This window comes from Manihot esculenta, chromosome 6 (assembly GCF_001659605.2).
Source record: "Manihot esculenta cultivar AM560-2 chromosome 6, M.esculenta_v8, whole genome shotgun sequence".
NCBI classification, from domain to species: domain Eukaryota; kingdom Viridiplantae; phylum Streptophyta; class Magnoliopsida; order Malpighiales; family Euphorbiaceae; genus Manihot; species Manihot esculenta.
Genome location: NC_035166.2, coordinates 24919968 through 24943998, shown reverse-complemented (window position 1 = coordinate 24943998; position 24031 = coordinate 24919968). Strand labels below are relative to the sequence as shown.

Here is a 24031-nt window from a genome sequence, read left to right as displayed (position 1 = left end):
GGGGTATTTGGGTTTGGGTTTAGTGAGGGTTAATTTTGTCAATTCACGTGTCCCAAACGGCTATTTTGGATGGAAGGACTGCGAATTTGGACAGAAAATAAAGTGAGGGACTTAAGTGTTGGGTCACCAAAATAGAGGGACAGAAGTGTTAATTACGTTAAATCTCAAGAAATAAAAAATAATTTTTCCTAAAAAATTTTACAATCGGCACACTAGTTTAATATATAAACTCAAACTGACATAAACCTGTCCAATTAGATATCCGAAGATGCTAGATCCTTCGCCATCCCTACTCAAATCCCAGCTAAATCAATACCCAAACAAGGTTTTATGGCCGAAAATATAGCGGGGTGGGATGTACGGCAGTACTCGTATAAAAGCAAGTAATCATGCGCGTCACGCCCACTTAACTCGCGCTCTTGAGTCTCCTTCTTGTCTTTCTATATATGCATCGCGAGGGTTTTTCTTTCCAGCGCCATGGAGGATTCGCCTTCTCGGACTTATTATTCAAATTCAATGGCCACTGGGGCTTCCAAGTTCCTCTCTAATCTTCCTTCTCGAGGCTTCTTGTCCTCAACCGTTCTCTCTTCAAATCCGGTGAATCTCTTTTCCTTTTCGACGCACTTCATTATTGAGATTTTTTCTTTTGTTTCAAAAAAATTGATTACTGTCCATTTGATTCCTAAGAAAATGTTGCAGAAATTTTTGAAGTGTTGATTCTTTTTCCATTGACTTGCTTTACTGAGAGTGAGACTAGTAATTTCATCAGTTTCGGTATGATAATCAATAAATTAGCATTTTTTTATACCTTGCCATAAAGTATGTACTGCTATGAGTTTTTGCAGACGTGCATAAATACACTGCCATGGTGTCTTTATTATTATTTCACTTATCGAGATAAGTTGCGTACATCAGTCCTCGCGAGAGCCCACGAGTGTGAGATACTGAGCAGACTGTTGCAGTGTCATTGCTGGATATTGCATTGTTAGGTTTGGATTGGTTTAAATTGACTGGAGTAGATTATTCCAGCTTTTGAGGAATTGAACAAGGCTATCCTCTCCAAGGCATCCTGTTTGCTTTGATAAACACCAAATTCTTTGGAACTAAAGTTTTGGGTTTGATATTTTGTTTCTAGAGTTTTGAAATTATTTTTTCCCCACCGGGAATTTTCTTGTGATCTTGGATCTTACGTACAATCTTGAGCATCTCCCTACCTTTGATGAATAATTTTCAAGGGTTGTGTGTTTGTGATTTTTGTTAAAGACTTTATGATTGCACTTAATTAAGCTTGGTATCGATGCAAATTGTGTTATCCATTCGGTGTTATTCATTGGATATGGGAGATGCTTTGGATGCTTTTAATCATGTATTCCTTTATTGCCTAGTTGCTTTGTTAATATGACTTTCTCTCAAGAGTCAAGAGTGAATAGTTAGTCGGCCAGCTCAAAGAACTTTAATGCTGTTATATCTCTACTTCTTTTGGGATTTGAATATGTAAATATAGATATTGTTTTTATTTGTTCCATTAATGGTTGAAGTTGAAGGTGTTTCTTTTTGACATGGCATGTGTGTGGAAATATACACTGGTGTGATCAAGGGTCTAATTATGCATCTATTGTTTGTGGGCCTTTGTCTCAATGAATGAAGAAATCATAATAGGTCATCTTGTTTGTCACTAATGCATTATGTGTAAGCTTGCCCTTGATGTTCACTGCCAAGCTGGCAATGAGCAAAATTTACCATACGAGGATTGCATATTAAATGAAAAGGATAGCACTATGCCTTCTAATAAACAGAGACTAAATCATCATTTTCATCACTAATATATAGAAGTTTAACTTTGTTTGCTCATCTTGGTTTTATTCTATGTGCTGTATGTTATACATCCTATTTTTATTTTATTAATATTCAAAGAGATGTTTGAGAGAAAGAAAACCTTTGCCTAAGTTTGTGTGTGTAGATTCTTTCCTTTAATTGCAATATTTGTTATGTTTTCCTTGATTTGTAAAGACTTGACTGCCACTATTGCAGGCATTGATCTTGTCATTTTCTTTTCTTTGTCTGTTTTCTCAAGTATTTATGCAATTGGTTTTGTTCATGCAACTAAATGCTGCTCTTTTTTTTCTTTTTCAATTGATTTAGAGTCCTCTTTCAATTGCACTTTCTTTTGTTAACATTTTTTTTTTGCAGGGTGGGATGCGAGTCTATATCTGTGATCACGATACGTTGCCCCCAGGTCTACTTCTGTGTGTAAACTTCATAGATTTTCTTATTTTTTGGCGCTTCAAAAGCATTTGATGTAATTTAATAGCTCTAACCCCAAGTTTATATCGTCTGCTGTTTCATTAGAGAATCACTAAGTTCTCTCTCTCTCTCTCTCTCTCTCTCTCTCACACACACACACACACACACACACACACACACACACACACACACACACACACTTTGTAGCAAAACTTGATTTCCATTCTTCAAAAGATTGGTTCTGATGAAGATATTTCCTCTCTTACGGGTCCCATTGCGCGATCTAGGAATGGAAACTTGCAAAATGGAGAAAATGGGGTCACAGGTCTATTGGGATGCCCCCGGTAGAGACCAGAGGGTCTTTCAAGTCAGATCTAAGAAATTTTTATGGTGAAAATACCTATTAAAGTTGTAGAGAAAAGAAAGAGAGAGAGAAAAAGAATGGAGAAGGTCCCAAGCTGCGCCATTGTGGTCGTCCCCCTCTTCCAGAAAAAGGGCCGCCTTTTTTTTATCTACTTTCTTCTTTTTCTGATATATGTGAGAATGTACCTTGACATATTCTTAAGTGGTCCACTCTTTAATTAAAATAAATCTATAATTTTTTATATGTTATCAGGTTATTTGCTGCGGTAATATATTTTTCAAACAATAATTTTTTTTTTTTTAAAAAAGAACTATTTTCTGTTGTTTCATTAGAGAATCATTAAGTTCTCCCTCTCTCTCACGCACACATTCTGTAACCAAACTTGATTCCCATTCTTCAAAAGATTGGTTCTTTGCTACTGTAATGTATTTTTCAAACAAGAACTGATTTTTTTACTCCTTTTATAACCAGAGGGCCAACAGATAAAGACTAATCAAACAAACATATTGATTAGATCGCTCCAGATTAAGAAACAAAAGGGTGATTCCAGTTCGAAGGATATGAAGGGAGTAACTGTCTCTGAGGGTTCTCGAAAGCGGTATTGCTTCTATCTTTGTTAGAAAAGGATGCTTGCAATTTGATAATGGGTTACTTGTGTACTGTGACAATATATATTTTTTTTGGTTCGGGTTGTGAAAGACTTTGATGATTGTATGGCCCTACTGTTTGTTCCAATTCTCACACACACACATGTTTGGTGTTCTTCCTCATCCTCTTCTCATCATTTTTTTCTTTTGCTCTCATTTCTATTCCCTTGTGAATATCCCTTCTTTGGCTCAGCCTTTTTACTCATGAAAACATGATCATCTTGAATCTCTTTGATGCTTGTTTACCTTCTTTTTTCTCCAGCCCTCCAGAAAGGGTTCAGGATGGCAGGGCATCAGCTAAAAGAAGCAATAGTCAAACTGGTCATCGACAAGGTGAGCTTTTTTTTTTTTTTTTGCATTTGCTGTTCTCTGAATTTCCAGTTGGTACGTAATTATATCATTTATGAAATGGGTAACAGCAATAAATATCATTCCACTTCGTTTTCTGGTTCCCACCACAAGATCAACCAATGATACCCCCCCCCCCCCCCAACAACCAAAAATAAAAAGAGAACACTTAAGGTTTTTTTCTGCAAATTATTTGTTTCTTATAACTTTGATCTCTATGAACTGATGTTCTCTACGCATATGGATCCTCATTTCCTTCATATTCAGTAGAATCCTTATGCACTTGTTTTCTTTGGTTTGTATGTTTACACTTCAGGTTCAATAATGGCTGATGACATTGTAGAATAATGAAAAGGACTTAAGAGTCTTGTTAAAAATTAACAGGATGCAATATGAGTTCCTTCTTTTTTTTTTCACTAAATGCCATCAATGCAGAGAATACTGTCTGCCTTGAATGTCAGCAAGTTTTATATGTAGGACATATTTTGTTATTTATTGCTCCTGTTCAAGTTACTGGTATTATCCTGAGTTTTAAATGCCTTTGGGTGTGCAGAGGGATTTGATAGCCAAGTAGTTGATAGGGACTTTTACAGTTTGACAGTAGAAAGACTTCGTGCTCTTCTAAAGGAGCGGGGTCTTTCACCCAGAGGGAAGAAGGCAAGTTTTTTTTTAAAAAAGGCAAAATTCATATGAAGTTTGTGCATCTGCCTCTGTTAGCCAGTAATGTTCCTCAAGTTGACTATAAATTTCAGAACTACAATTCCCATTCTATGTCTGTCTCTCTGATCCACTGCATGACGTGTACAGGATGAGTTGGTTGCAAGGTTGAGAAATGTAAATGGTTAATGGCTTGGAAGTTTCAGGATGAATCTGCTATGCACATTGTATACATCCAGGGCAGGTATATAGGTGATTTTGTTGTCTTCTTTGTAACTAAGGAAATGAATCGAATGACTAAAAGGAGCGGAAGAAAGTGCACTTAGAAGAAGTTGAAAAGAATATAAGCATTTTACATTTTTTTTTCCAAAACGTTTTTTAATGCCTGCAGTATATACCACTAGAAGTTTATGGTTGTGTGGTAATTTTGGGTGTGCCATGGCAACTATTTTTAGTTGGAATTGAGTTTATATTGCATTTAGGGGTGAGCAATAAATGGTTAAAACCGAACAATAACCTATCTAATTCGATTTTCAGTTTTTCATTATATCAGTTCAGTTTCTGTTTTATTTTTGAAAATATTTGGTTATTTACTTCCGTTCGATTTGGTGATTAAAGCTAAAAAATCGAAATAGCCGAATCAAATCCATTTTGCTTCCTTTTCAATCTCGTTTTGCCCTTCAATGCCCTAGCTATTTAAGCTTTTAGCTTTGTATGCCATCTTCGGTTCAATTGCTTGTGCACGATCAGATTCCTCACCTCAGCTGAAGCCATTCCCCTCCTCAGTTTCCTCATCGCTTATCTTTCCCTGCTTCTATCTTCTTCACCTGAGCTATTCCCTTTCTCATGATTCCCTTTCTTCTTCTTCTGTTTCAGTGAGTTCCTCTCCCTTCCCTTGGTCAATTTCACTGGACTTTCTTCTTCAGTCGATTTCTTCCTCAGGTGACCGGATGACTTCTTCTTTCTTCAGTGTCAGCAAGTTCGTCTCCCTTCCCTTGTTCAATTTCACTGGACTCTCTTCTTCCGTCGATTTCTTCCTCAGGTGACCGGGTGGCCAGATTGATGATATGCAAGTCCTCGAGATGAGCTTTGAGATTTGAGGCAACCTAGTTTTTACATGCGACCACTCATGCCCTTCAACATGCTTCTTTTTTTTTTGGATCTTTTCCATGCTGCGTTTGTTACGCTACGTTTGATTTAGATTTAATTCCAATTAGTTCAATTTCAATTCCTAAATTTTTAAATTTTTGTGAAATTTAATTAAATTTCATGTTTTGTGTACTTGGTTTAAATAAAAATTAGAATAAAATTTTAGGAATTCAATTCTATGAAATTGATTATAATTAAAATTAATTTCTAATAAATTTGACAATTTAAAATAAATTATACAAAACTTACACATCTTTTAGATTAAAATGCCCTTTCTAAATAATTCTCTCAATAACTTATCTCTTATATTTTATTGGTCATAAAAATGAAAATTATAAAACTAATTTTCTATTTATCTAGATAATTAAATAATATATATATTTTTTATCTTTTTAATTTTATAATATCTAAGTTTTTTTAATAAGACTGTTTATTTTATTATATAAATTTCAAAGTCATAAAAATTTATTTTAAATTTATTAATATATTTTTAATGGGTTTATATTTTTGTTAGTTTAAATTTATTAAATATAAAACTTTTTAATAGAGTAGAATTTTTTTTATTTTACTTCTAAGAATAATTCAATTGTCTTTTGAAATAAAATTTATTATTTAATATAACACATGTTAGTGTTTTAAATGAGGATTTTTAGATCTGTGAAATGGGTATTGTAGATTTGTTCAAATGAAAATATATTTTATCAGGATTTGCGATTTTGTGTTTGATTTCTCTGTTGGTATTTCTTCAAAATGAGGAGGCATGAGACCGATCAACCAAACTGAAGAAAATTTATTTTTTAAAAATTTCCCTCACTATTATTTTTTGAGGTTTTTTGAGATTCGTAGGTCCTAATATTTATTAGGGTAATTTACGATTTAGTCCCTAAGTATTACCATTATTAACAAGTCAGTCCCTATATTTTTAGAAACCTATTAAAACGTCCTTATGTTTTATTTCCGTCAACAAAATAGTCCTTCTGTCCTATTTTTCGTTAAAATTAGATAAAGGAGGAGAGAGAAAATTTTTAAAATTCAATTTTACCCTCAAATAAAACCATTTATTTAGTCCTTATATATTACAATTATTAACAAGTTAGTCCTTACATTTTCAAAAATCTATTAAAATATTTTTATCTTTTTTCATATCTATTAAAACGTCCTTATCGTTTTTTTATGTCAACTAAATAGTCCTTATCTTTTCTCAGATCTATTAAAACGTCCCTATCGTTTCTTTTTGTCAACGAAATAGTCCCTGTCTTTTCTTTCGTCCTCCTCCTCCTCCTCCTCCTCCGAAAAAGAAGAAGAAGAAGAAGAAGAAGAAGAAGGAGAAGAAGAAGAAGAAGGAGGAGGAGAAGAAGAAGAAGAAGAAGAAGAAGAAGAAGAGAAAGAAGAAAAAGAAGAAGAAGGAGAAGAAGAAGAAGAAGAAGAGAAAGAAGAAAAAGAAGAAGAAGGAGAAGAAGAAGAAGAAGAAGAGAAAGAAGAAAAAGAAGAAGAAGAAGAAGAAGAAGAAGAATGAGATGAAGAAGAAGAAGAGAAAGAAGCAAAAGAAGAAGAAGGAGAAGAAGCAGAAGAAGAAGGAGAAGAAGGAGAAGAAGCAGAAGAAGAAGGAGAAGAAGAAGAAGCAGAAGAAGCAGAAGAAGAATTGATGAAGAAGAAAAGGAAGGAGGAGGAGAAGGAGAAAAATAATGGGGGGTAATATAGTCTTTTACTATATTTTTAACGGCAAAAATAGACAGAAGGACTATTTCGTTGACGGAGAGAAAACATAAGGACGTTTTAATAGGTTTCTAAAAATACAAGAACTGACTTGTTAATAATGATAATACCCAGGAACTAAATCGTAAATTACCCTATTTATTAATAGCCATATGATGAGATACTCCTTATTTCGAGTATGAAATTTTATGTAACATTTTGAAGTAGTTAGCTATTTCATATATTATTATTATTATTATTATTATTATTATTATTATTATTACTTTTTCTCTATCCCTTCTATTTTTCTTTTTGGGCTCTTGTTTTTTGAGGTTTTTAGTTTTGAACTGTCTTATGCCCTTTTAGGCTTTAGTTTGTCTTTCTGACACTTAGATCCAGTCATCATTTGACACTTAAGTTTGATCTTTATTTAAGCACCTAAACTTTGATACGAGTAAAGAAATGACACGATACTTCAATGATTTAAAATGGGAAACTCTAACTCATGACAAATCAAGTTACCATCACTTAATTTCAAACTTAGGAGATGAGAACTATAGTTGGAAAGTATGAGAGAATAAGAAAATAAGCAACACTCTCTTCGATACATGTGGACACACAACACAGTTTCGGACTCATGATAAATCAAGTTACCATCACTTAATTTCAAACTTAGGAGATGAGAACTATAGTTGGAAAGTATGAGAGAATAAGAAAATAAAAAACACTCTCTTCGATACATGTGGACACACAACACAGTTTCGAATTGCGTAATGCATGTAGGACTAAATTGCATTTAGACCAGTTTTATTATTTTTGTATTTTAATATTTTATGAGATTTATTTTAAATTAATTTTGCCTATATTAAAAAGCAAATTCGTGCAGCCTATTTAAGAATGAGATTTCTCCAAGATAATTTAGGAAAATGATCTTTAATGTAATTCAAATTTGATTATTTGACTAGATATTATTTCTATATTGTAATTACACCTTCCTATAATAAAATTAGGGTTTTGAAGGGTATAAAAATACCCGACAGCCACAATAGGCCAATGAATAAAGATGATGTTATGAATAATATTTCATTTTTCTCCATTATTTAGCAACTTATCAAGGTTTAATCTTGTGGCGTTCTAATATAGATCTCCTCCATACTTAGTTAACTTATCAATAATTTTTTGTGGCGTTCTCAAAACTGGAATAGCTTGATTATTTATATTTCTAATCACATTGGTTTGTTAGGAGTGTGGTAGAGCAACATTCGTTCCATTATCTATGTTTCTAATCACATTCGTTGGTTAGGGGTGTAGTAGAACAACCTTTTTGAAGATATCTTTACTTTGTTTTTTATCAAATTGTGTGATGGGTTTTTTGATCACATGTTGATCATAGATTCCGCATTAGGCTTACTATTCATTTGAGCCTTGTCTTCATTTGGGCGCTTAGGTCTTGGCATCTTGGTGTTTTTTTTCAATTGGACATCTGGGCACTTTGGTCTTTTCTTCATTTGAGCGTTTAGACACTTTGATCTTTTCGTCATTTCTGGATTTATTAATCTTGTTTTATGTTTGGGCACACTGGTTTTACTGTAGCTTTCAAACTTCTTAGTCTTATTTTATATTCACACACTGACTTTAATGTCGCTTCCGAGCTTACTAATTTTGCTTTATGTTTAGACATATTGACTTTATTGTCGCTTCCGATCTTATTAATGCTTTATGTTTGGAGTTTCTTTCGAGTTTATTAGCCTTACTTTATGTTCGAATACATTGATTTTACTGTTAGTTCCGACTTTATTAATCTTGCTTTATGTTAAAATATATTGATTTTATTGTCGCTTCTAGCCTTATTATTAGACTTAGTTTATATTGAGACCTCAATATTATTTTACTCTTAAAATTTATTTACAAAATCGAAACTTACACGACATATGTGCATCAACAATGTCCCCTCATGAATTTTAATATTTAGTAATGGATAATTCGTTGCATAGGGCGGTAGCCTCGTAATTTTAAATGATTAAAGGTTAATTTCAACTAATAATATTGACTTATATAATTTAAGGAGTCTAATAAATAATATTTTGTATTTATAAATTTTTTAAAAATTTTTTAATTTATAAAGTAATATATTTAAATAAATAATCCATTTTCTTAAAAACATTTATGTTAATTAACAATAAAAAGTTTTCATGCTAAGTTAATATTTGAATATAATATGTTATGCCTCTATATATATATGCGCAAATATCGGGTATTGTTTTAACTAATATTATAATACCCGGTTAGAGTCCAGCATCGGAATTCGACTTTCCGATAGAGTTTTGGATGCCAGAAGTCTCTAGTTGTCTGTGATATGATGCATTCCATAAGATCATGTGTTAATGACTTGTTTTCTTATTCTACTCACTGGGCTATAGAGCTCATCCCACTCCCTTAATCCCAGTCTTGCAGGTTCAGTGTACAATGTATAGGGAAAGTTCAGCAGAGTTCAGGAAAAGAGAAGAGCTGTGTAATAGAACATAGTGGACATGTAATAGTAAAGAGATGTAAGAGTTGTGTATAAAGTTAGAATTGTGCTTGACTTAGTTATTTTGTGTTGTAAATCTTTTGTTATGTACATGATCACAGAGTATGTGAAAAACCAGGCTTAACAAGTATGAGTTAACCCATCTAGAGCAAACTCTAGTCAGGGGTACAGAGTACAGAGTACAGAGTACAGAGTACAAAGTACAGAGTACAGAGATAGTGCATGCACAGGTTAAGCCTTGGGTCAGAAACGAGTTTTTATTTTCACAAAAAAATGTATGATCATTTATAAGATTTACAGGTACACAGAGATTATAGCAGGTTTGCTACGGGTTCTGGCGACCTTAAGCCGACCTGAATCCTAGCGCCGGTGACGGTCCATTTTGGGGTCGTTACAAATATATTAATTTAAAACATACTATCTGAGATGGTAAAATAAGCTTAAAATAAATTTCAAGGTTCCTGCAATTTATCGTTTATGAGAGAAGAATACTACCTGAATTAAACATCTAAGCTTCACATAGTTATTAATTTTAGAAATTAATCTATAAAATCCATTTGGATATTTTGCAAACTTACTGTACTGAGATGAGTTTCAATTAACAAAAAATAAAAATAAAAATATAATAATAATAATAATAATATTATTATTATTATTATTTGATAACACATGAAAAATAAAATTCATTAATGACACGTATATACAGGATACAGAAAAATCTCATAAGCCGGGTCATTCAGTTTAATCGGGCAGTGGAAAAGCCCGATTAATAAAATATGGACATCAAATCTCCAGCTCTCTAAGACTTCATTAATTCCCAGAATGATTTGCCTGACCAGTTCAAGGCTCATACCGCAAACGAGACAATTAAATACAGGAACATCAACCTTAATGATCGAAAGGAACCTGCCTTTATATAGGTCGGATGAGCCTGACATAATCTAATGAAATCAAGATAAGGCGTCGACCTCCAACGCGATGATCGAACCCTCTAGCCCATTTCGAAATATTAAATGCGCATGCAAAAAGGCTGTCTAGCCGCCTGACACACCTACCAAAGGGTATGGATTAAACTTGCTCCGCAATTATGATCCGTCTGACACACCGGCCAAAGGGTGCAATCTCCGATCTGATGGAACTTGACGCTGGCTGCCATCAGAATGATTCTTTATATATATCAATGATCAAGCCTCAAAATAAGGCTCAGGCTCCCAGAGGCCCTCTCTCACTCAGGGACTAGCTCTCCGAAAGTTAATATCCCTCTCCCATATATTCAGAGAATAACCCAAAATACGCCCTCTGAAAATTTTCTTTTGAATGCTTTATTATTTATTTTCTCTTTATATTAATGAATCTCATATAATTTTTTATCTAACTTGAGTGACCGTACAAGTTTCCTTCCTCAAGATCAAACATGAAGGGACCTAACGGAACCAATCATGGATCAATAGTCAATCTATTGAATCGAGCCTTTACCCAGGTGTCATCATTTGGACACCCCGCCAGATCTCAATTTATCAAGTGGTGCTGTTTGTGGAAAACGAATGAGGCTATCTTGTCTTCGGAGTTTCCAAATAAACTCCATTGAGATCCACATGAAAAACCAAGAAAAGATAACAGTCAAACAACAAGAAAGACCGAAAGAAAGAGAGATGGTGAAAGACCTGGGAATCACCAGCTGCATCTAAAAGCCGCATGACGAAAATCAAATAGAGTACGATACTGATATGAGAAGAAAGAGAAACATAAGGGCAATCCATCAACCATGGAAGAGAAGTAACGTGCATGAGTTACCCAAGTTGTACATTTACTTTCTTTAGCTCAAAGTACTTTTGCTATTATGAACTAGTAAAAAAAAAACTTAGACGAAAGTCTTGTATACATGAACCTAAAATATGATAGTATACTGAAGTAATTAAAAAGCTATCATCTGTGATTAATATTTGTATGAATCCACTGAGAAAATGATTATTTATTTAAAGCATACTGCTTTATGATTTGAAAGCTGTGAAATCATTTATGCATGAGAAACATTATTAGATTCTTTTGAATCATATGAGATGATATAGTTGGACAAAGTTAATATTTGCATTCAGTTGAAATATGAAGTTAAGCATCTTGCTATTCAAATTAACAACGAGCATTCTCGTTATATATATTTTGTGCAAACCTTTATTTCTCAGAAAAAATTCAAAAGCAAGAGAAAGGCTAGAGAGTTAGGGTTAAGAGCCTGGAAATCACCCAAGGGAAAAATGATCAGGAGAATCAGGGTTAAAAGCTCAGAAGAAGCAAGACTTAGGGCTAAGTTTTCGGAAGAAACATGGGAACAAAGCATCCGAATATATATTCAAGACTAAGAGTTCGAAAGAAATGCAAGAACAAAAATGCTCAGAAACAAACCCAGGGCTAAAAGAGCCCGAAAGATGCACAAAAGCTAATGTGCTCAGAAAGAGAGTTAGGGCTAAAGAGCACGAAAGTCAACTAGCAAACCAAAGAGCTAATTATAACCAAAGAGCCTGGATGAATACGAAGGGAAAAAAGCGTTGAGACGAATAACCAGGTCTGAGAATCCGGAAGACAACTTGAAGCTATGCACACCCCAGTATTTGTAATGACCCGGAAATCGGACCGCTACCGGCTCTAGGATCCAGATTGGCTTAAGGCCACCGGGACCCATAGCAAGCCAAACATTCATCCTGTATACCTATTTAATCCCATACATGATCAACACATACATAAAAATTTTGAACTTTTCTTTTCATTCAATCACTAAATTCAACCTGTGCATGCACTATTTATAATCATAAACATTAACCCCACCTTGGAGTCCTTATCAATGCTCCAATGGGGTGACATAACATGTATTAAGTTTGGTTTACATAAACATCATTAAAATCATGTACTCAAAAGGGATTAACAACATACTAGGGTCAAGCACAATTCTATCCTCAATAACACCATTACATTACATAACTGTTTAATACTATTCATTACATTACTGTACTAAACATTACAATTCAATATTTATCATGTCCACTACTAGCTATTACATGACCATGACATTACTCTAACTGACCTCCTGGTCTATCCCGTACTTGCAAACCTGGGGAATTAAGGGAGTGGGGTGAGCTACTAGAGCCCAATGAGCAGAATAGTAAAACATTGTATTTAAAACATGTAATATCATGGAATGCATCACATCACAAACAAATCACATCACAAACAAATCACATCAAGGATGAACTTGTCACCATTTAGCCCTCTATACAGTCTAATTTTGCCAGGGGCGTAGTGCAGGCACGCTTGGACTTCCATGTCATATCATACATATCCAATCATGCCGGGGGCGTAGTGCAGGCTCACCCGGACTTTCTCTTACATAGTGCCAGGGGCGTAGTGCAGGCACGCCTGGACTTCCATAGTATATCATCATTATATCATGTCATAACATATGAGGGCTAATGGATCATTCAACATTCATCCACATCGACAACGTAAAATGCAATGCAACATATTCGTGAATTCTAATGCACGCACCCTAATATATCTCATGGCATTCATGATGCGTGAATCATGCTAAAACTTTCATTACTTGCTTTAAAACATAAAGAGTTATTCCACTCACCTTAGGCTAGCTCTGACAAGACACTGAAGCAGTCGTCTCACTGCTGAGGTCCTCGGTTCCTCGGGTTCGAACCTACACAGGTGGACTCAAATGAGAGACCAAACATATATGAACATGACTCTAAAATACTCCCCAAAAACCCCCTAAAACACCTCAAAATAATCATAGAAAACATACAAAGGAGGGCTGCACAGGGCACTTTCGGCGGCAGGTTCGGCGGCCGAAAGTCCCTCCAGAGCCGAAAGTCATGCACCTTCGGCGGCACTTTCGGCGGCCGAAGATTCCCTCCAGAGACAAAACTCATGCATGTTCGGCGGCACCTTCGGCGGCCGAAACTCCCTTCCAGAGCCGAAAGTCCACTTTCGGGGGTAGGGTTCGGCAGCCAAAGGCTTGCCTCCACGGGCAGGTTCGGCGGCCGAAAATCCCTTCGGCTGTCGAACCTGAGTTCTTCCCAAAGGGCAGAAACTCAGCCTCCAACATGCACAAATGCCTCCCAAACTTCACAACTCAACCAAAGCATGCATAAACACTTCCACAACATACATACATTCATACATAAGCTCCTAGGGGCTTCAAACTATCCTAAACCTCAACTACAACACATCAAACATACACAAACAACCCACATTGCACAATAACTCAACATAGACCTATACATGCATTTCTACCCCATAAATCAACTTAAAACTTGTTTAAACATATAATGAGCTCAAGATCGACTCTTACCTCTTGAAGATCGAGAGAGAGTGTGACCTAACTTGGAGATTTGGGGAAGATGGGTTCCTGAGGTCTCCAAGCTTCACAACTTCGATCTAAGCTCGAAATCTTCAAAAACAAGTTAAAATCCATAAGAAATCATGAAAGCTCGAAGGAAGAAGCTCAAAATCAACAAGGAACGGCGGAGAGCTCACCTTGGCCGAAAATGGGGAGAAAAGCTCGCCCGTTTCGGACAAGGGACCCCTTTATAGGTGGCTGGCCAGGCCACTTTCGGGGGCCTAACGTGCCTCCGCATGCATGCCATGTTCGGCGGCCGAACTTAAGGTTCGGCGGCCGAACCTAGACTTCCCTCACTTATGCCTTCGGGGGCCTAAAGCACTCCCGAAGCGCATGCATGTTCGGCAGCCGAACTTGAGGTTCGGCGGCCGAACTTGAGTCTTCCTCCAAGGTTATTTTCATTCAAAACTTAATTTCTTTCTTGCTTAAAACCATAAAATACATTGAAACATTTTATAAAAACATGATTTTACCCTTCTAGAGGTTTTCGACATCCGAGGTCCCACCGGACGGTAGGGATTCCGATACCGGAGTCTAGCCGGGTATTACAGTATTCATTGACAAATATTATTCAATTAATAGCGAGTGTTCTCGTTACATTTATATATGCAGTGCAAGTTTTTATTTTACAAATAAATTTCAAAAGTGAGAGAAATTCTAATAAACCCAAAATCGCCAGTAAGGTCACGAGCATGAATCTTGAAATCGCCAGTAAGGTTACGAGCGTGAATCTTGAAATCGCTAGTAAGACCACGAGTCTGAATCCCAGAATCGTTAGTAAGGCCACGAGCCTGAATTCTGAAATTATCAATAATGCTACGAGCCTGAATTTCAGAAATCGCCAGTAAGGTCACGAGCCTGAATTTCAGAATTGTTAGTAAGGCTATGAGCCTGAATCCCAGAATTTCCAGTAAGGCTATGAGTCTAAATCTCGAAAATTGCCAATAAATTCAAGAGTCTGAATCTTTAAAATCACCAGTAAAAATACAAGTCTAAATCTCGAAAATCACTAGTAAGGCCACAGGTTTAAATTTTGAAATTAAATAATTTATAAAGAGTAAATTTATTTGCCAATGTGTTTGGATGAAAATTTTTCATTTGTCATATTTTACATTAAATTTATTTGCCAATGTGTTTGGATGAAAATTTTTCATTTGTCATATTTTACATTTTTATTCCTTCAAATTATTTGAATTGTATGTGTATCAAGTAATTTGGAATTTTTGTTTATAATATAAATAGTAAATTTATTTATTTTTTAAAAGGAAATATTCTGTTTTTTTTTTTAAATCATCATATCATAACACATTTTAAATTTTATATAGAAATATTTTAGCTTTTAATACTATTAAGATAACTGTCTGATAATTATTTAAAATTATTATAAAAAGTTTATTTTTTATTATATAATAATATATTATAATAAATTAATAATATTATTTTTATTTGTCTAAAACATACGTATACCGTTACTCTATAATAGGCGGCTAGTAGTTTTTAAATCATTGGTGATAATTTATAATTATTATTTAAGAGTATTAATGGTAAGTATTTGCGGCGGTTGTCTTATATTAATTATGTAGTCGCATACATTATTCATTTAATTATATTTTTATGATGAGTTACAATGCAATAAAGGAAAAAAAAACGTATATGAGATGATAATAATTTTTTTTAAAGAAATATGAATGAATAAAGAAGTTGTTTAAAAATATTATATGCGAAAAATAATTAATAAATTTTAGATGCTAAGTAGGTTTATTATATTAAATTTGTTCAAAATATAAAAAATCTTGTTTTAGAATTTTGTAAGAAATAATTTTTTTTAAAGTTATTTATATGAAGATTATTTAATTAGTTATGAAAAATTCTTTTTTATTTTTTATTTTTTTACTTTTAATTTTAAATTTATTTTTTAATTTTAAATTTATTTTTTATTTTTAATTAATAATTTCTCTTTATAAATTTTTTAATTCAATAATAATTTTAAATTTTTTAGTATTAATTTTAAATTTTACTGATATGCCATTAATATGATAAACGATGTGATAATTCTGTTAGTTTTTTAATGACACAAATAACGATAGATATAATTAAAAAAAGTTTAAAATGTTATATTTTAATTAAAAAAGATAAAATAAAATTGTAATAAAATAAAAAGTATATTTTTTTGTCATTAATTTAAATATTATAAATTTAAAAATAAATATTATAATTAGTTTAATTATTATTTATTATACTTTTAATTTATTTATTATATTTTTTAATTTTAAATAATTTATTGAAATGAAAATTTAATTTAAAAAATTATAATTAATAAATTTTAAAAAAATAATATAATTTAAATAAAAAATAAAATCAAATCAGCTGATAAAAAATAATTTTAATTGTAGAATTACTAGTTAAATTTTTTTATAACGTATCAACCACTTAGATTTACCTATGAGCCGCTGCATTCAATGGGTAAACTAAAACACTCCTAAAACCCATTAACCAATATCCTTTATGTCCAACTTCACACTTTTCTTTTAAAACAATTACATGCGGACCTTTCTCTAATGCCGACCAATGGGGCTTTTCCAATGCGAAGAGGTTCTCATGCTTGCACTACCGGCTTCCTAAAATTATCTTGCACGAGCTCATCAAACAATTAGTTGAGGGGTCGTGATTAGGGCTGAGCACTATTCGGTTTAAACCGAAATAACCGACCGAACCGAACCGAACTAAAAATTTGATTCGGTTTTATTTTTAATTCGGTTCGGTTCGGATTTAATTTTTTGAAAAATCGGTGATTTCGGTTCGGTTCGGTTTTAGATTCAAAAATTTCGATCAGACCGAACCGAACCGAAATCACTAAACTACGTCGGTTTTAGCTCTTCCCCGCTCTTCCCGCTCCCCGCTCCCCGCCCCCGCTCCCCGCCCCCGCCCCCGCCCCCGTCCCCGTCCCCGTCCCCCGTCCCCAGTCCCCAGTCCCCAGTCCCCAGTCCCCGTCCCCAGTCCCCGCTCCCCGCTCCCCGCCCCCTCTCCCCGCCCCCGTCCCCGTCCCCATCCCCGTCCCCAGTCCCAGGTCCCAGGTCCCCAGTCCCCATTCCCCGTCCCCGTCCCCAGTCCCCGCTCCCCGTCCCCGTCCCCGTCCCCAGTCCCCGTCCCCGTCCCCGTCCCCAGTCCCCGTCCCCGTCCCCGTCCCCGTCCCCGTCCGCAGTCCCAGTATTGATTTTTTATTTATAAAAATTAAAATTAAAATATTTTAATTGGATTTTAGAATGAATGTGAAAAAAAATTTTTAAAAATCGAATCGAACCGATCAAACCGACCGAACCGAACCGAACCAAATCGGTTCGGTTCGATTCGGTTATTCCTCTTATTCGGTTCGGTTCAGTTTATGTAAAATTCTGCAATTCGGTTTTCAGTTATTTCGGTTCGGTTCGGTTTTGAACCGAACCGACCGAATGCTCACCCCTAGTCGTGATGTCTTAGTTATTTCCGACCCAATCTTTCCGTGAGAGCCCTCATTCTCGGCAACATGAGCTCGGCTAAATCGCAAACCAGAACTTCTTCTCGTCTCTCTTACATTTATTATTATTTTTCTATATCCCTTTTTAATTTTCAGTGCCAATATTTTGATAGCGGGCCAAATATATAATTTGGCATATAGTTGACACTTTTATTTGTTAATTTTTAATATTTAATTTTTATAAAAATATAACTATTTAATTTTTAAGTGTTTATACATAAGTTTCAAACTTTTAAAAATTAAATACTTATATTGTCTAAGATAGGAAATCTGGGAATGGGTCCAATCCAGTCCACTTCAGAGCTCAATGCGGGTGCTAATGTTTTGGGCACATTGGAAAATAGAGTGGTGGAGATTGTTGGAAGGTAAATCCAAACTCAGCCCTATTTTTTTTCTCACATTTTCTTTATGTGGAGAGTGGAGACACTGACAAGACAACTCTTCCCCCAACCGTGTCGGCATCTTCACTTCCAATCTCACCTTCTCCATTCCTCTCCATCTTCCCCTCTTAAATGTATGCCACGTGGATAATTCAGTTATGTCTATGCTTTTTTTTTTTATCTTCTTTTCCTTTTTAAAATAATTTTATTTCATGCATTGATTATTAATCATACAGTGTCAATCAACTTTCTCTAAAATTAGATTGTTCTATATTCCAAATAAATTCAAATGCCTACTACTAATTGGTAAAATATATATAGAAATTATTTGGTAATCAGAGTTTAATTTTTTGCGGTGATCAATATAGGTGATAAGTCGGTATAGGTAGAAGTAGAAGCTAGGCTGGTTGGGCAATGGTACCGTTGCCACGTTGGAGTTTTGCAGATTCTGCGTATCTGAAAATTGAAATATAAGATACAAGTCATCAGATGGGACAAGTTGAAGCCAGTGTCCGCCTTAAAACGGCGGCCCGAACTCACCCTCAAATGTCGCGTGTCTGAAATATTGGAATGACTCATGCCTATTTACATATATAAGTATTAATTTTTCAATAATTGATTTATATATATATTAATAAAACTATTTTTTCAATAAATTATTAGATATAATTAAAAATTGTAAAAATATTATTCATATAAACACAGTTTTTTTAATTTTTATCTTCCTGAATTTTATAATATAAATACAATTTTTATATTTATTTCTTTGGTTTAAAATAAAAATTCAATATATATATGGAAGAGTTTTGGTTTTGTCTTTTAGTTGGGATCCAAAATTTCCAACATTATGGCGTGTCGACATGATCGACAAGCATAAAATAAATAATTTTTATTTGACTAGAAGGAAAAAGATAGGGTCTAATTTAATAATTCATTTTCTAATTTATTACTTTGCATTTTTTTATAGCAAAGTTTCAATCAATGTCACGAGAATTGAATACTAAATATTTCATAACTAAAATAAATAGTTGAATAATTAATAGATTTTTAAAATTTTAAATATATTAAATGTATTTTTGAAAATTAAAATATTAACAAAATAATTTTATTATATTTAAAAATTAAAAAATAATTGCAATCACAAATTTAATTCAATGGTAATTATATCAAAATTAAACTATAAAATTTTAAATTTTCAACTTTAACTCAATAAATAAATAAATAACAGTTGTCATATTATTCTGGAATCAGATAGGATATATCAAAATGACTTCTTCATTATCATCCTAGGCACGGCAATAAAGCAACTTTGCTTCACTAAACATGATAGACTAGATTGACTATTAAGCCCAAACATTCAAACAATAAAGTTTGTGTTTGGTATGACATCATTAAGGATGTAATATAATCCTCTTTATCTTTTATTTTCATTATTTTTTGATAACATAAAAAAAATTATTCAAGAAAATAACAAAAATATACTGGGGTAATAATATTTTAAGTAACGAAATTATTATTATATATATATATATAAATGAATAATCATAATTATTTCTTTTAATTATTTTATCTATTGCCAATTATCAGGATTATTATCATCTAATAACGCACCACCATCACTCTTCTTTAGCCACCGTTGTTATGACTAGTTTTATAATTTTTGTTTTTTTATTTTTCACATTATATTATTATATAAATTAATTATTATATTTTAATTTAATTTTTTAATAAATTTCTTAAAATTTCTCTAATAAATTTAAAATAAGTATAATTAAAAAATTAATAAAAAATATTTTTATTGATATATTTAAAAAATAAAATGAATAAAAATTATAAGGTAGATGAAATATTATAATAAATAAATTAAATATAAAAATAAAATGTAACTAAATATACAATTATATTGCATTATATTGTACCATTTATTACATTATATGATTGATTAAATTATTTGCGTTGCATTATATCAAATGTGCCTAAGATGAAGCAGATGATCATATATAGAAACAAGCCAATGAGGCACAACCTTCGTATCATTAGCCAATTAATATTTTCAAATTCAAAAAATAGAGTTTATAGTGTGTTAAATTTAGTCGGGAAAGATCACGCCTCTCCTTTTTATTCTTTTTTATTTTATCTTCTAATAATGTATAACTGCATTTCTCTACAGTGCTATCTGTCTTTATCACTTAGGCCGTATGTACAGATAAGTCAGACCACTTTTTTACATCAGACGGCTATTTAATTCTTTTGAACATAAATACTGACAGGACTGAAAAGTGACTGGTCTCACTTCCCTTATCTTCTGTCACATCACCAGACCATATTTTTTATGGATAGACTCGCTTACATAGTCAATCCGTTCCACTTCTAATCACAAGACTTGATCGCACATTACTGGACTGACTTATGTACAATTCGATGGATTTTGGACTCTTATCTTACTCCAAGACTAGACCACGCTCCTTAAGGAGAGAAATCCGGCGATCATGGATTACCAACCAACTTATAGCACCTAAATTATAAATATTTTTATATATTTATTTTACTTTTAAATAATTTAAATATATGAAGTTACAAAACTTTTCTTTAGTAAATTTAAATGGGTGCAAATATATAATTTTTATAAAGTTTAAATAAAATTTATTTAAATAAAATTAAAGATATTAAGTGATATTTTGCATGAAAATTAAACACAAAAAAATACTTCAAAAAAAAAAATCATAGACATCTGTCGGCAGAGGCATGAATTGAGGTTGCGTATTATGGTGGACGAATCCAGAAGAAAAATAAAAGGAATTGAAACCTAACGGAAAAAAGGCAACAGTTAACTGTAGTGGATTATCAATAAAGAAGTTTTGATTGGTTGGAAAGAAAAGTGTATACTAGAAATGGGAGAAATGATCAAAGTAAACAAAGCCGTGAACGAACGGCGTGCGATTATTCCCAAGGAAGCAGTCTCTCTTCTGAATTCAGAAACGTGATTTTAAATTTTCACGTGACTATTAATACATTGCAACTGATTTTTTTCAAAAAACTATTATCTTCCAAAACTTTTATGCTATTTATTTATTTAATTATAATAATCTCTTAAAGTTGCATCGCCTACAGAACATATTAAAGTATTAATTTTAAATTCATAGACAACGTTCATTAAAGAATAATTAAAGCTTGGAAATAATTGTTTTTTATATAAAAATATATGAATTAACGTATATAAATTAATATTTAAGATAAAAGTAATCATATTTTATTAATAACTTGTAGATCTAATTTGATAAAACAATGTATATAAAATCAAAGTCCACATGTGATATTGAATAGAATCATGGTCAGAGTTTATATCATCTTCTAAACAAAAACAATATGAAAAAAAATTATATGCATGATCAATTTATTATAAATTAATAAATATAATATTTTATATAAAAATATATTTATTATATTTTATAAGATTTAATTGCATGGATAATAAATTATATAAAAAAATATAATAAATTAATAAATAGAGAAAGGAATATATTTATTTTCATGAATTTACCATTTTTTAATTGCATGAATTTACTAGTATGCCCTTTTAAAGCATAAATGTTAATTTTTTTAATATAAAAATTGAGGTAAAATAGTAGATACAGGAAGGAAAATCAATTGCAAAAGTCATCGTCTGTCCTCCATCCTCTCATAAGATCCCTATCTTTTGCTTGGCAACTAATCATTGTTTAATTATTCGTAATCAGCGGTCAGCAAAATTACCTTTATGACCCCGCCCGCAAATTTTCTATTTTAAGCTCGAGAACAATGTGACTCATGTTGCTGTCCTTATTTTCTTTTTCCGTTTTCAACAGCGGCCTCTGTTGCGCTGTCCCTAGCACGTAGAAAATCTATATATACATATATTTTCTTTTTCTTGCAACAACATCACCTGTCTTCTTTTCATTTCTGCAAGAACAAGATAAACCCTAGATCATTCTCCCACATACAAGACTCATCGCCATGTTCATCTTTCTCATTATCTTTGTCTCTCTTGGGTTTCTCCTCTTTTCTTTCTTATTTTCTATCTTTCAAGAATTCCACTACAGTCGTTTGAAATTACTCGCCGCTGATGGTCCTCCCTCTTATCCAATTATAGGCTGTTTGCTCTCTTTCTATGAGAATCGTCATCGCCTCTTAGACTGGTACACCCATCTTTTATATTTGTCTCCGACGCAAACCATTGTAGTTGAGCGGCTGGGTGCTCGCCGGACCATAGTCACTGCTAATCCGGCCAATGTTGAGCATATGCTCAAGATCAACTTCAGTAACTACCCTAAAGGTAAACCCTTCACTGATATCCTTGGAGACCTTCTTGGGTGTGGGATATTTAATGTTGATGGTGAATTATGGAGCTCTCAACGTAAGCTGGCTAGCCACGAGTTCAGCACTAAGTCTTTGAGGGAATTCGTGGTGAAGACGCTGCAGGAAGAAGTGGAGAATCGTTTAATACCTCTTCTGGAACAAGCTGCAGATGGTGAAAAGGTTCTGGATTTGCAAGATGTGTTAAGAAGATTTGCATTTGATATTGTGAGTCGGGTTTCTTTGGGGATGGATCCTTTTTGTTTGGATCTTTCACGTCCCTTGCCGCCACTTGTTAAGGCGTTTGATGCTGCTTCTGAGATTAGCGCCATGCGTGGAGCCGCACCAGTTTCTGCTGCGTGGAAGATTAAGCGAATGCTGAATATAGGTGTTGAAAAAAAGCTCAAAGAAGCAATAAAGCTCGTCCATAGCTCAGTTCTAGAAATCATCCAAAACAAAAAGAGGGATCTTGAGGCTGACCGAGAAAGCAAACGAGATAATGATCTTTTGTCTAGATTGTTATCAGCTGGCCACGACGAGGAAGTTATAAGAGATATGCTAATAAGTTTCATTATGGCTGGAAGAGACACAACATCAGCAGCAATGACTTGGCTCTTTTGGTTGCTTTCAAAGCACCAGTCCTCGGAAGAAATGATTGTGGATGAAGTTGAAACATTACTCAATAATGGTGAAGGGGCCATAGATTATGATTTACTTAAAGACATGAACTTCTTGAAAGCAAGTTTATGCGAGTCCATGAGATTGTATCCTCCAGTTGCATGGGACTCGAAGCATGCTCTCAGAGATGATGTACTTCCCGACGGGACTTTTATAGGGAAGGGAGACAGAGTGACCTATTTTCCCTATGGAATGGGAAGAATGGATAATTTGTGGGGCAAGGACTGCCTCGAGTTTAAACCAGAGCGTTGGTTAGAGGAACCAGTTGGGTTGGGAAACGGCGGTGCGGCAATGAAGATGGTGAGTCCATTCAAGTTTCCGGTGTTCCAAGCGGGTCCAAGGGTGTGCCTTGGAAAGGAGATGGCGCTTATACAGATGAAGTATGTGGTGGCTTCCGTGGTTAGGCGGTTCAAGGTGAGACCCGTAGGGGAGGAGCAGCCTGTTTTTGTCCCTCTATTGACGGCGCACATGGCTGGTGGGTTGAAGGTTTTGGTCAAGAGAAGGAAATGAGAATGGTTCCATGCGGTTGTAAATTAATTAATGGTTGGCCTAATTGACGCGGTGCAAAGAATCCTACGTCTAGTCGTTTTCGTGGAAAATCCCATGTCTTGCTTTAGAGACGATAGTCCAACGACAGAAAAGGAAGGAAGAAAGAAAGAGTCTTTTAATTAACTTTGATTAATTATTTTATGCAATAATTATATTTTATTTCCTATTATATCTGAAATTGTACTCCAATCGGATGATAACAAATTAATATATTTAATTGATATATATTAGCATGCAAAAAAGATCACAATCTATATGTATTCACATTAATTATAATTAATCATGAATAAATATTATTTTTATATAAAATTAATTTATTCTTAATTTTTAAAAAGATTATGATTATACTAAAATATAAACGTTGGATAAATTTACCCAAAAAGTAACATCGAATTATTGGGAGTTAATGTCATTGTCGTTATTTTGAAATTGTTGTTGTTGAAGATTCAAGGTTGATAATGATACGTTAATCTTCAAATTTGAGGTCAAATTAGTCGATATATTACCTCATCAAATCAAATTGAGGTGTCACAATAAATTAATAA

General features: G+C 33.5%; 2 protein-coding genes across 4 annotated transcripts; both read left to right on the top strand.

The window, feature by feature from the left end:
• The first annotated feature begins 270 nt into the window (after nucleotides 1-270).
• On the top strand, nucleotides 271-4646 carry LOC110618190. Of its 3 annotated transcripts, none has more exons than XM_021761287.2 (6): nucleotides 271-597; nucleotides 2176-2236; nucleotides 3080-3206; nucleotides 3518-3588; nucleotides 4157-4323; nucleotides 4411-4646. In XM_021761287.2, the coding sequence occupies exons 1-5, from the start codon at nucleotides 478-480 to the stop codon at nucleotides 4294-4296; spliced, it is 519 nt and encodes a 172-aa protein (XP_021616979.1). In that variant the 5' UTR covers nucleotides 271-477; the 3' UTR covers nucleotides 4297-4323; nucleotides 4411-4646. The 3 variants fall into 3 exon arrangements, with proteins under 3 accessions (XP_021616979.1, XP_021616978.1, XP_021616980.1); XM_021761286.2 differs by having other exon boundaries at nucleotides 277-597; nucleotides 4157-4260; XM_021761288.2 differs by having other exon boundaries at nucleotides 283-597; nucleotides 2191-2236; nucleotides 4157-4260.
• Nucleotides 4647-21855: 17209 nt separating this feature from the next.
• LOC110616961 (cytochrome P450 94B1) lies at nucleotides 21856-23726 on the top strand. Its single transcript, XM_021759501.2, has one exon. The coding sequence runs from the start codon at nucleotides 21921-21923 to the stop codon at nucleotides 23445-23447; it is 1527 nt and encodes a 508-aa protein (XP_021615193.1). The 5' UTR covers nucleotides 21856-21920; the 3' UTR covers nucleotides 23448-23726.
• Nucleotides 23727-24031: the final 305 nt, after the last annotated feature.

What these genes read in the sequence shown, in the direction of transcription:
- LOC110618190 (XM_021761286.2), top strand. Translation starts at nt 478, where the DNA reads ATGGAGGATTCGCCTTCTCGGACTTATTATTCAAATTCAATGGCCACT. An exon ending in TCACGATACGTTGCCCCCAG is followed by an intron (nt 2,237 to 3,079) that starts GTCTACTTCTGT and finishes TTTTATAACCAG; the next exon opens with AGGGCCAACAGATAAAGACT. An exon ending in TCAAACTGGTCATCGACAAG is followed by an intron (nt 3,589 to 4,156) that starts GTGAGCTTTTTT and finishes TTGGGTGTGCAG; the next exon opens with AGGGATTTGATAGCCAAGTA.
- LOC110616961 (XM_021759501.2), top strand. Translation starts at nt 21,921, where the DNA reads ATGTTCATCTTTCTCATTATCTTTGTCTCTCTTGGGTTTCTCCTCTTT.